We start from the raw sequence: 13,194 nt of genomic DNA, 5'->3' as shown, positions 1-13,194 counted from the left end.
CCCTTTCCTCTATATTCAATACTCTCCCATCCCAACCAAGGCAATTTGTTCCTCAGACCTATGCCCTCTATTTTAAAGCTAGTCTTATAGTTTTAAAAGTAAAAGGGACCTTTGAAGTCCTATTCTCCAACCCATTTTTTTTACAAATGGGAAAACTGAGAAAAAGAGAGGTAAGGCAATTTTCAAGGATCATACACTTATTGAGCATTGCAGCCAACTCTTAGTGTTCAATCTGTATCTATAATCTGTACCCCAATGTAGTATTTTGGCTAAGGTGCTCTCTCATTCAGTTCTCTTCTTTCCCGAGTGCAGATCCTTGGACACCTGGCACATCAACAAATGTACATGGAATGTCATGGGACAACTATACTTACCCATCAAGTAAGGAGGGATATTATGTACTGGAGGTTCAAAGACTAGTTAAACCATTCCAGGAAGAATAGCAATCAAGGACAAGGCCATACCTTAAAGAAAATTGGGGAGTAGCATAGGAAGCAAAAGATGAGACATCTGGGTATCAAACCTCTTAGAATCAGTGAATATTGAGTATCAGGCAGTTCAAAGTATAATGTAGCAGCATTTAGCTCCAGTAACCGGACTTCAGGATAAAAATGATAACTTTCCTTATTACTATTTTGGTGTCGAAAAAATAGCAAAATATTAGATCGTGCCCTCCATCATCACTGAGAATACAACTAGCTACTTAAAGGGGACGTTTTGCCACTTTCCTGGTGAAGAATCAGGACTAGGGGACCTAGAATGACATCTTAATTTTGTCATGGGGGCAATGGACTTCTGGAAGGGTAGTCCATGTTAACTCTGGAATGTAGTCCTTCCCACTCCAATCCATACTACACTCAGGCAGGTGTGACTCAAGCATATTCCCATTCTATTGAAGGTAGTTTTTTGAAGCAAGTACTTTTCAGAAGCTCGGCTCAAACTCATATATTCAATAAATGGTGAAACTGAGAACAAGAGTTGTAAGGGAATTTGCAAGGATACCCTAGATGAAGATCCAAGGCACTTCTTAGGATTTAGCATGGAGAAGCTTACCGTAATGCAATGTAATAATCTGACTAACTTGCTATATCATTTGGTCCTTTTCTTTCCCTGAATGAAGGTGAAACATCACCTGGACCCTCAGGAGAATACAGAAAGTCAAAGAAAAAATATCCTTACTCAAGCACAGGTAGGTAACATGGAATATTATGTATTGATGGGTCAATAAGTATTTAAATTATTCCAGGATGATTAGCAATCAAGGATAAGGACAGAGATGAAGGAGAATTAAGGTGTGGCATATGAAGGAAGAAGGGGAATATATGGGAAGAAACCCTCTTAGAATAGGTGAATATTGAGCCTCAGGCAGTCCAAAATATAATGTAGCAGCATTTAGCCCAAGTGGCAGGATTTCAGGATAACAATGTTAACTTTTCCTACTACTGATGTGTTGTTGAAAAAAATTACCAAAATCTGAGATACTGCCTTCCATCATAACTGAGAATAATACTGGCCAATTAGAAGGGACGCTTTACCACTAATCTGTGGACCAATCAGATCTAGAGGACCCAGAATGACCTTTTAATTTTGTCTTGGAAGCAATGGACTTCTGGAAAGATAGTCAAGGACAACCTGAGAATGTTGTTCTTCCCATTCCTCTACACCCAATACACTGCCAACCCAACAAAGGCAGTTTGTTCCCCAGACCTATGCCCTCTCCTTTACAACTAACTTTCCTTTACAACTAAAGGTAACGGGGACCTTTGAGGTCCTGTTCTCTTACCCAATTTTTTACAAATGGGGAAACTGAGAACAAGAGAGTTAAGGGAATTTTCAAGGCTCATACCATTAATGAGCATCCCAGCCAGTTCTTAGTATTTAATATGTATATATTATACCTCAGTGTAGTATTCTGGCTAAGCTCCTATCTTACTTGGTCCTCTTTTCCCGAGTACAGATCCTTGGATGCCGTGGACCTCACGGGATGTACATAAAATTTCCTGGAACCAGTATCCTTATCCATCAATAAGTAAGTAATGAGGTATATTATGTATAGAAGGGTCAATGGTTAGTTACACCATTCCAGGATGGATAGCAATCAAGTACAAGGAAACAGAGTACACAGAATTGGGAAGTGAAAGAGGATATCTGGGAAGGCACCCTGTTAGAATAGACGAACACTGAGCCTCATGCAGTACAAAGTATAATGTAGCAAGATTTAGCCCAAGTGGCAGGACTTATGGATAACAATGATAACTTGCCTGAGTTCTGGTATGCTGTTGAAATAATATCAAAATCTGAGATACTGCCTTCCATCATTCCTGACAATAATGCTAGCTAATTAGAAGGGAAGCTTTACCACTAATCTAGGGACTAATCAAATCTACAGGACCCAAGATGACCTTTTAATTTTGTCCTGGGAGCAATGGACTTCTGGAATGGTAGTTCATGGAAACCCTGGAATGTAGCCCTTCCCAACCCTAATCCCCTCTTTACCCTCTAATCCCAAACCAGGCAGTTTGTGACTCAAGTACATGCTCACTCTAATCAAGATAGGTTTACAAATTTTAAGCTAATGTGTACTTTTCAGGTGCTCTGCTCCAACCCATATGGGGAAACTGAGAACAAGAGACATAAGGGAGTTTTCAAGTATAATTTGCTTAATGAAGGGCCCTGGCAGTTCTTAGAGTTAGCACACGTCTATCCGCTGTAACACAATATAAGAAACTGCCTAAGCTACTTTCCAACTTGCTTCTTTTCTTTCCCCAAATGCAGGTACAACTTCACATTGGAAATCAGCGACACAAAACGTAAATTCAGCCGAAAACTATGCTTACTCATTCAGAGGTAAGTGAGAAGGCATTTGTTGTATTAGTGGCTCAATACATAATTAAACTATTCCAAGATGGCTAGCAATCAAGGATAAGTACAGATATGAAGGAGAACTGTGGTGTGGCATAGGAAGAAAGGGATGGGATTTCTGGGTAGGAACCCACATATAGTAGGTGAATGTTGAGCCTCAGGCAGTTTGTGGTATAATATAGCAGCATTTAATCCAAGTGGCAGAACTTCAGGAGAGGATGCCTTTTCTTCATACTTTTGGGGTTTTGAACAAGTACCAAAATGTGAGACACTGAGCTACATCATCACTGAGAATACTACTGCCTACATAGAAGGGAACTATTAGCATTATTCTGAGTATCAGTCAGATCTAGGGCAACCAGGATGATGTGTAAATTTTATCATGGGACCAATGGACTTCTGGACTGGTAGTCTACAATAACCCTGGAATGTTGTCCTTCCCATTCCTCTCCACTCAATACTCTTCCATAACATCCAAGGCAGTTTGTGCCTCAATCTCATACCCTCTATTTTAAAGCTAGGATTATAAATTTAAAGGTAAAGAGGTGCTTTGAGGTCCTATTCTCCCACCCAATTATTTTTAAAATGGGGAAACTGAGAACAAAAAAGGTAATGGAACTTGCAAGGACCATACCATTACCAGTTCTTAATGTTTAATATGTTTCTATAATTTATACCCCGATGTAATGTTTTGGCTAACCTGCTGTCTTACTTGATCCTCTTGATTCCCTGAATGCAGGCCCTTGGACCTCTTGGACATCACAAGATGCACACGGAATGTCATGGAACAACTATTCTTATCCATCAATAGGTAAGGAAAGAGGGATATTATGTATAGAAGGCTCAATGGCTAGTTATACCATTCCAGGATGGACAGCAATCAAGAATAAGCACATACATTAAAAAGAATTGGGGAGTGACATAGGAAGAAAGGGGTTGGATACCTGGGTATGAAGGCTTTTAGAATAGATGGATATTGAGCCTCAGGCAGTTCAAACTATAATGTAAGAGCATTTAGCTCACATGACAGGATTTCAGGAAAATAATGATAACTTTCCTTAGTACTGTTTTGCTGCTGAAAATATATGAAAATCTGAGATACTGTCCTCCACCCTCACTGAGAATACTACTGGCTAGTTTCAGAGGAAGTTTTGTTTCTTTCCTGGCCACCAATCAGAACTAGGGGACCTAGACTGAACTCTTCTGTCAAGGGAGCAATGGACTTCTGCATTGGTAGTCCACGTTAACTCTGGAATGTAGTCCTTCCTACCCGAATTCACTCTTCAACCTCCAATCTCAATCCAGGCACTTCGTGACTCAGGTATATGCGACTCTATTGAAAGTAGAATATATCTGAAGCTAAAGGGTTCTTTTCAGGTCCTCTGCTCCAACCCATTTATTTACCAAATGGTGAAACTGAGAAGAAGAGAGTTAAGGGACTTTGCAAGGTTCATTCCCTTAATTAACATCCAAGGAACGAACGTCTAAGGATTTGGCATGGGTCTGTCCACTTTAACGCAAGGTATTAGTGTGGTGAAGCTGCTCTATTACTTGATCCTTTTCTTTCTCCTAATGAAGGACCAACACCACCTGGACAAACAATGGAACATCAGAGAAGATCAAAGAAACGATACCCCTACGGAAACACAGGTTGGTAAGAAGTAATATTATGTGTTAATGAGTAAATACATATTTAAACTATTCCAGGATGGCTAGCAATCAAGGATAAATACAAAAATGAAAGAGAATTGTGGTGTGGTGTAGGAAGGAAGGTGTGGGATTTCTGGGTAAGAACCCACATATAGTAGGTTAATGCTGAGCCTCAAGCAGTCCATAGTGTAAGGAAGCAGCATTTATTCCAAGTGGCAGGATTTCGGGAGATCACATTTCTTATTATTATTAGGGTTTTGAAAAAATCCCCAAATGTGAGACATATGCCTTCATCATCACTGAGAATTCTACTGAATACTCAGAGGGGAGCCATTCCCACTCTTCCGGGGACTTGGCATCTATAGGGGACCCAAGATGACCTCTTAATTTCATCATGGGAGCAATGGACTTCTCACTTTGTAGTCCATGGTAACCTGAGAATACTGTCTTTCCCATTCCTCTCCACTCAATACTTTCCCATCCTAACCTAAACATTTTGTGCCTCAGACACATGCTTTCCATTTTAAAGATAGGATTACAAGTTTAAGGGAAAGAGGATCTTTGAGGTCCTGTTCTCCCACCCAATTTTTATTATTTACAAATAAGGAAATAGTGAACAAGAGAAGTAAGGGAATTTGCAAGGATCATACTGTTTTTGAACATCCCAGCCAGATCTTATTGTTTAATATGTATCTCTCCTCTGTACACCAGTGTAGTTTTCTGGCTAACGAATCTCTTCTTTCCGGGAGTACAGGTCATTGGACCCATGGAAGGTCACAGAATATACATGGAATTTCAAAGAACCAGTATTCTCACCAGTCCTTAGGTAAGTAAGGAGGTACATTATGCATGGAAAGATCAATGGCTACTTAAAGCATTTCAGGAAGAATGGTAATCAAGGACAAGGACATAGATTAAAGTAGAACTGGGGAGTGGTATAGGAAGGAAGGGGTGAGATATGTGAGAAGGAACCATCTTGGAATAGATGAATACTGAGCCTCAGGCTGTCCAAAGTATAATGTAACAGCATTTAGCCCAAGTGGCAGGACGATAACTTTCCTTAGTACTATTTTGTGTTAAAAATATACCAAAATGTGAGATACTGAGAATTTATCACTGAGAATACTACTGGCTAATTAGAAAATAAGTTTTACCACTAATCTGGGGACCAATCAGATTTAGAAGACCCAGAATGACCTATTAATTTTGGTGTTAAAGCAATGGTCTTCTGGAATTGTAGTTCTTCACACTCCAACTCACTCAAAAACCTCCCTTCCCATCCCAGGAAATTTGTGCCTCAGGCATATGTCCTTTCTTTTGAAGGTAGATTGGCAGATTTTAATCTAAAGGGTCCTTTTCAGGTCCTCTGATTCAACCCATATATTTAACAAATGATGAAACTGAGAACAAAAAGGGGAGTTTTAAAGCATCCTATCCTTAATAAACACCCAAGGCAATTATTAGGATTTATCATGGGTCTGTAACACAATATAATAGTCTGGCTAACATTCTATATTACTTGATCCTTTTCTTTCCCTAAATGAAGGGCCAACATCACCTGGGTCCTCTGGAGAGCAATACAAAAAATCAAAGAAAAAATATCTTCACCCAACCACCGGTGAGCAAGAAGGAATATTATGTATTGATGGGTCAATAGGTAATTAAGCTCTTCCAATCTAATCCAGCTAGCAATCAAGGATAAGTACAGAGATGTAGGAAAATTATGATGTGATATCAGAAGTAAGAGGTTGGATTTCTGGGTAGGAAGCCACTTATAGTAGGGGAATGTTGAGCCTCAGGCAGTCCCTAGTGTAAGGTAGCAGCATTGATTCCAAGTAGCAGGACTTCAGGACAAGATGACTTCCCTTAGTACTTTTGAGGGTTTGAAAAAAATGCCAAAATGTGAGACACTGAGCTACATCATCACTGAGAATACTACTGCCTACATAGAAGGGAACCCTTAACACTATTCTGTGTATCAGTCAGATCTAGAGCAACCGGGATGACCTGTAAATTTTATCATGGGACCAATGGACTTCTGGACTGGTAGTCTACAGTAACCCTGGAATGTTGTCCTTCCCATTCCTCTCCACTCTTTCATAACATCCAAGGCAGTTTGTCCCTCGATCTTATGCCCTCAATTTTAAAACTAGGATTATAGATTTAAAGGTAAAGGGGTCCTTTGAGGTCCTATTCTCCCACCCAATTATTTTTAAAATGGGGAAACTGAGAACAAAAGAGGTAAGGGAATTTGCAAGGACCATACTGTTAATGAGCACCTCAGCCAGTTCTTAATGTTTAATATGTATCTATAATTTGTACCTCAATGTAATGTTCTGGCTAACTTGATGTCTTACTTGGTCCTCTTCTTTCCCTGAATACAGGTCATTGGACCCCTTGGACATCACAGGATTCACACAGAATGTCATGGGACAATTATACTAACCCATCGATAAGTAAGTAGGGAGGGATATTATGTATGGGAGGCTCAATGGCTAGTTATACCATTCCAGAATGGACAGCAATCAAGAACAAGCACATACATTAAGAAGAATTGGGGAGTGACATAGGAAGGAAGGGGTGGGATATCTGGGCAGGAAGCCCCTTAGAATAGGTCAATGTTGAGCTGCTAGGCAAGCAAAAGTATAATGAAGCAGCATTTAGTTGAAGTGGCAAGACTTCAGGATAACAATGGTAATTTTCCTTAGTACTGTTTTGGTGTTGAAAAAATACCAAAATGTGAGATATTGCCCCCCACCTTCACTAAGAATACAACTGGCTAGAAAGCTTTACCACTTTCCTGGTGACCAATCAGAACTAGGAGACCTAGGTTGACTTCTTAATTTTGTCATGGCAACAATGGACTTCTGCTTTAGTAGTCCATATTAACTCTGGAACGTAGTCTTTCCCAACCCAGTCCACTGTACACCCTCCAATCCCAATCCAGGCAGTTTGTGACTCAAGCATATGCCCACTCTATTGAAGGCAGGTTTACAGATTTGAGATAAATGGTACTTTTCAGGTCCTCTGCTCCCACCCATATATTTAACAAATGGAGAAACAATAAGGGTCATTGGAAGGATCATACCATTATTGAGCAACCCAGCCTTTTCCTAGTGTTTAATATCTATCTATTTATCCTCTGTACTCCAATATAATATTCTGGCCAAGCTGCTATCTTATTTGGTCCTCCTCTTTCCCGGAGTGCAGGTCCTTTGACACCTGGGACATCGGGAAATGTACACGGAATTTCATGGTACAAGTATACTGACTCATCTATGGGTAAGTAAGGAAGTATATCATTTATTGGATGATCAATGGCTTTTTAATCCATTCCAGGATGGACAGCAATCAAGGATAAGGGCATAGATTAAGAAGAATTGAGGAGTGGCATAGGAATTAAGGGGTGGGATATCTGGGTAGTATCTGGGACTAGTATCTTGAGGCTCAGGCAGTCCAAAGTATAACGAAGCAGCATTTACCCCAAGTAGCAGGACTTCAGGAGAAGATGTCTTTGCTTAGTAGTTTTTGCATTTTGAAAAAGTAACAAATGGGAGATACTGGCCTTCATCATCACTGAGAATACTAATGACCTCTAAGTAGAGGGGAGGATTTACTACTTTCTTGGGGACCAATCAGATCTAGGAAACCCAGGCTGATCTCTTAATTTTGTCATGGGAGCAATGAACTTCTGGTTTGGTAGTCCATGGTAACCCTGGAATATTGTCCTTCCCATTCCTCTCCACTCAATACTCTCCCATCCCAATCGAGACAATTTGTTCCTCAGACCTATTCCCTCTATTTTTAAAGCCACCCTTACAGATATAAAGGTAAAGGGGGTCTTTGAGATCTTCTTCTCTCACCCTTTTTTTCAAATGGGGAACAAGAGAAGAAGGGAATTTGCAAGGATCCTACCATTAATGAACATCCTAGCCAGGTCTTAGTGTTTAATATGTATCTACCATCTGTACCCCAATGTAGTATTCTGGCTAAGATGCTATGTTACTTAATCCTCTTTCCCTGAGTGTAGGTTCTTGGATGCCTTGGACATCACAGGATGTACATACAATGTCATGGGACAACTACACCTATCCATCTACAGGTAAGTAAGGAGGTATATTATGTATGGAAGGATCTTGTTAAACCATTCCAGGATAGATAGCAATCAAGGACAAGGACATACCACAAAGAGAATTGGGGAGTGGCATAGAAAACAAAAAATGGGATATCTGTGTAGGAATCCTTTTATAATAGGTGAATATTGAGCCTCAGGCAGTCCAAAGTATAATGCAGCAGCATTTAGCTCCAGTGGCTAACAATGATAATTCATTGCTCAGGATAACAATGATAATTTTCTTAGTATAGTTTTGGTGTTGAAAAATATCAAAATGTGAGCTACTGCCCTCCATTATCACTAAGAATACTACTGCCTAGTTAGTAGGAGAGTTTTACCACTTTCCTGGTGACCAATCAGGACTAGAGGACTTAAACTGACCTCTTAATTTTGTCACGGGAGCAATGAACTACTAGATTGGTAGTCCATGTTAACTCTGAATTGTAGTCCTTCTCCCCTAAACTATTCTACACCTTCCAATCCCAATCCAGGTAGTTTGTGACTCAAACATAAGCTATATTGAAGGTGGGTTTACAGATCTGAAGCTAAAGAGTCCTTTTCAGGTCCTCTGCTCCTACCGATTTATTTAATAAATGTGGAAATAAGAGAGGTAAGGGACGTTGCAAGGATCACACGGTTAATGAGCATCCCAGCCAGTTCTTAGCATTTAATATGTATCCTCTGTACCCCAATATAGTATTCTGGCTAAGCTTCTATCTTTCTTGGTGCTCTTCTTTCCCCGAGTAGATCCTTGTACGGCTGGGACGTCAGGGAATGTACATGGAATTTCATGGGGAAAGTATACTTATCCATCAATAAGTAAGTAAGGCAGTATATTATAGATGCAATGGTCAATGGCTAGTTAAACCATTCCAGGATGAATAGCAATCAAGGATGAGGACATAGATTAAGGAGAATTGGGGAGTGATATAAGAAGGAAGGGGTGGGATATGTGGATAGGAACCCTCTTAGAATAGGTAAATATTGAGCATCAGGCAGTCCATAGTATAATGTAATAGCATTGAGCCCAAGTAGCAGGACTATAGACCAAGAATGATAACTTTCTGCCTTCCACATCATCACTGAGAATACTACTGGCTTCTTAGAAGGGAAGATTTCCCACTTTCCTGAGGACCAATCAGATCTAGGGAACCCAGAATGACCTTTTAATTTTGACATTGGAACAATGGACTTCTGGACTGGTAGTCCATGTTAACACTGGAATGTAATCCTTCCCACCCCTATCCACTCTATACCCTTCCATCCCAAAGCAGGCAGTTGGTGCCTCAGGTATAAGCCCTCCCTTTTGAAAGTAGGCTTACAGATTAAGATCTAAAGGATATTTTTCAGTTCCTCTGCTCCAATCCATATATTTAGCAGATGGAGAAATTGAGAACGAGAGATGTAAGGATCATACCTTTAATGAACATCCCAGGCATTTCTTAGGTTTTAGCATGTCTCTATCCCCTGTAATACCATGTAAACTGGCTAACCTGCTATCTTACTTGCTACTTTTCTTTTCCTGAATGTAGACCCGACAACATCTTTTTCATCTTGGAAGCAACACAGAAATACAACTGTGTATGCTTCCCCAACAACAGGTATGACTTAGAAGGTATATTATGTAGAAATGAGTCAATAGGTAATTAAACTATTCCAGGATGGCTAGCAATCAAGTATAAGTACAGAGGGGCAGCTAGTTGGTACAGTAGATAGAGCACCAGCCCTGAAGTCAGGAGGACCTGAGTTCAAATCTGCCCTCAGACATTTAACACTTCCTAGTTGTGTGACCCTGGGCAAGTCACTTAATCCCAACTGCCTAAAAAAAAAGTATAAGTATAAAGTAGAATTATGGTGTGGTTTAGGAAGGCAGGAGTGGGATTTCTGAGTAAGAACACACATATACTAGGTGAATGTTGAGCCTAAGGCAGTCCAAAGTATAATATTGTCTCTTAATTTTGTCATGACAGCAATGGACTTCTGGCCTGGTAGTCCACGGTAACCCTGGAATGTGGTCCTTTCCATTCCTCTCCACTCAGTACTCTGCCATCCCAACCAAGACTCAGACTTATGCCCTCTCCTTGAAAGCTACCCTTACAGACGTAAAGGTAAAGGGGAACTTTGAGGTCCTGTTCTCCCGCCCAATTTTTTTTTTACAAATGGGGAAACTGAGAACAAAAGAGGTAAGGGAATTTGCAAGGGTCATATGGTGAATGAGCATCCCAGCCATTTCTTTGTGTGTGCGTGTGTGTGTGTGTGTGTGTGTGTGTATCCTCTGTACCCTAATGTAGTATTCTAGCTAAGCTGCTATCTTACTTGGTCCTCTTCTTTCCTCGAGTGCAGATCCTGTGACGTCTTCTACTTCAGGAAATGAACATGGAACTTCGTGGGACCAGTATTCTTATCCATCCGTAGGTAAATAAGGAGGGATATTATGTATATAAAGGTCAATGGCTAGTTAAACCATTCTAGGATGGATAGTAATCAAGGAAAAAAATTAAGGAGAATGGGGAAGGTGGCATATAAAGGAAAGGATGGGATATCTAGGCAGGAACCTGCTTAGAATGGATGAATATTGAGCCTCAGGAAGTCCAAAGTATAAAATGACAACTTTTCTTGGTACTTTTTTTGTGTTGAAAACAATCAAAATGTGAGATACTGGCCTTCATCCTTTCTGAGAATACTACTGGCTTCTTAGAAGGGAAGATTTACCACTTTCCTGGGGACCAATGAGATCTAGGGGACCCAGAATGACCTCTTAATTTTCACATGGGAGCAATGGACTCCCAGATTGAGAGTCCATGCTAACCCTGGAATACTGTAGTCCTTCTCACCCCTATCCAATCTACTGTCATCCATCAGAATCCAGGCAATTGGTGCCTCAGGTATATTCATTTGCTATTAATGGTTCGTTTATTCAACAATTAAAGCCCTATGTAATCCTTGTTCAGACTGGAGAAATCCAGGTTGGTTTCTATTTTTAAATTCATTTCTTTCAGTACCAAAGGACAAAAGAAATAGGCTTAAAGATTTAAATCTAAAGAGTACTTTCCTCTGCTCCAACCCACATATTTAACTTATAGGGAAACTGAGAACAAGAGAAGAAAGAATCAAAACTTTAATGAACATCCCAGGCACATCTTACGGTTTAGCATGTGTCTATCCATGGTAATACAACACAATAATCCAGCTAAGCTGCTATTTCAACTCCATTCTCTTTTTTCCCAAGTGCAGGGCCTTGCACCTCTTGGACATCAAGGCAACAGCACAGATTTTAAGTCTCTCATGTACTTATAGAACCATTTGTAAGAAAGCAGGTGAATTATGTTTTGATGGCTTAATGCCTTATTAAACTATTCCAGGATGGAAAACAACAAAGAAGGAGTGCAGAAAGATTACACTGATTGGCGAGTGGCATAGGAAGGAAGATGTGGAATATCTGAGTAGAAACCGTGTGGGAGACTGACCTTTATCTAGATTTCTCTCACATTAAAAAAAATCAAAAACCAAAAAGTGATTTGTTTTGATTTCGGAATAAAGGGTAACTCCCAACAGACATGCCATCCTTAGAGAAATGCAAAGCACAAACTGCAAAACACAAGATTAAACTGCAGAAGCCCTAAACCTCCCGACCACCAACAAACTTTTCTCTGTGCAAGTCCAGGCTTATACTCTAAACAAGGAAGTCTTTCCCAGAAACAGAAGAGTGTTTGTAACAAACTCTTAATCAAATTTCCCTAGAGAACTGCTATACAACCAGATATTCTTGGATGAGAGAATTCTATTATCTGAATTCCCAAAGCCATCATAGCCTTTTTTTAAAAAAAGTACTTAAATGCTAATTATTTGGCGGGAGAAACAAGAGGAGTATGTTCATCCAAGACAATGGAACACCTGCAGCTTTTTAGCTATACAGCTCAACTTATTATTGTAAAATCTTAACACCATATTCCCATGAGAGGTTTTTACTCAGTTTCTCCCATTCAATCCCTCTTCTTCATAAACTTTTGAAGACCTCTCACATCATTCTGATGAGAGGAGCCCTGAAACTCTCTTTCTCTTTCTCTCTCTCAGACTTTGGGAAAGAGCCATGAGGTAGAGCACTTGAGAAACTCCTTGAAGGAGAAATTCTCCTTGAACCCTGCCTCTGTGAGACCCATCTCAGGGAATCAAGATAAAAATGGTTTAGCTAGGTAGGGCTACTTGAGCTGGAGAATTCCAACCCTATTGAATTAAAGATTAGTCGAGAAAGACTCATTCAATTCCAAGATTTTTTCTGATTCTAGCTCAAGCTGTACCAGCCCCCATCAAGAGCAAGCCCCAGCTTGTAGCCAAGGCTTCTATTATAAAAAAGGCAATTTTAAACTCAGTCTTTGCAGAGGACCAAATATGCCATGTCCAGGAAACACTCTCTCTAACACACCAGCAACCTCCGCCCACTTTCAGCGTTACCGTCTCCTTATCTGTCTCACCTATTTCCCTAACAAGACTTTATACCTCTCTGCTGGGATTTCTCTACTTAGATCTGCCGGACCTTATCACTAAGGAATTCAGTCTTTCTATTCATG

At 40.1% G+C, this 13,194-nt stretch overlaps 1 protein-coding gene across 6 annotated transcripts in view; it reads left to right on the top strand.

Annotated features, from left to right (window-relative positions):
* The window catches only part of LOC100927461, a 74,555-nt gene extending 61,675 nt beyond the window's left edge, over nt 1–12,880 (top strand). For 4 of the 6 annotated variants that reach the window (XM_031944498.1, XM_031944497.1, XM_031944496.1 and 1 more), the window contains 16 exons: nt 313–381; nt 1,121–1,189; nt 1,958–2,029; nt 2,776–2,847; nt 3,602–3,673; nt 4,441–4,512; nt 5,267–5,338; nt 6,059–6,130; nt 6,897–6,968; nt 7,723–7,794; nt 8,543–8,614; nt 9,374–9,445; nt 10,159–10,227; nt 10,597–10,734; nt 10,970–11,041; nt 11,989–12,880. In XM_031944498.1, coding sequence (XP_031800358.1) covers nt 313–381; nt 1,121–1,189; nt 1,958–2,029; nt 2,776–2,847; nt 3,602–3,673; nt 4,441–4,512; nt 5,267–5,338; nt 6,059–6,130; nt 6,897–6,968; nt 7,723–7,794; nt 8,543–8,614; nt 9,374–9,445; nt 10,159–10,227; nt 10,597–10,628 — 959 coding nt within the window. In that variant the 3' untranslated portion in view covers nt 10,629–10,734; nt 10,970–11,041; nt 11,989–12,880. Of the gene's footprint in view, nt 1–312; nt 382–1,120; nt 1,190–1,957; nt 2,030–2,775; nt 2,848–3,601; nt 3,674–4,039; nt 4,180–4,440; nt 4,513–5,266; nt 5,339–6,058; nt 6,131–6,896; nt 6,969–7,722; nt 7,795–8,542; nt 8,615–9,373; nt 9,446–10,158; nt 10,228–10,596; nt 10,735–10,969; nt 11,042–11,988 lie in introns of those variants that run through there. The other 2 variants (XM_031944495.1, XM_031944499.1) reach the window with 2 other exon arrangements.
* The last annotated feature ends 314 nt before the right edge of the window (nt 12,881–13,194 follow it).

This window comes from Sarcophilus harrisii, chromosome X (genome assembly GCF_902635505.1).
Source record: "Sarcophilus harrisii chromosome X, mSarHar1.11, whole genome shotgun sequence".
NCBI lineage: Eukaryota > Metazoa > Chordata > Mammalia > Dasyuromorphia > Dasyuridae > Sarcophilus > Sarcophilus harrisii.
This window is presented reverse-complemented; position numbering and strand designations above follow the sequence as displayed.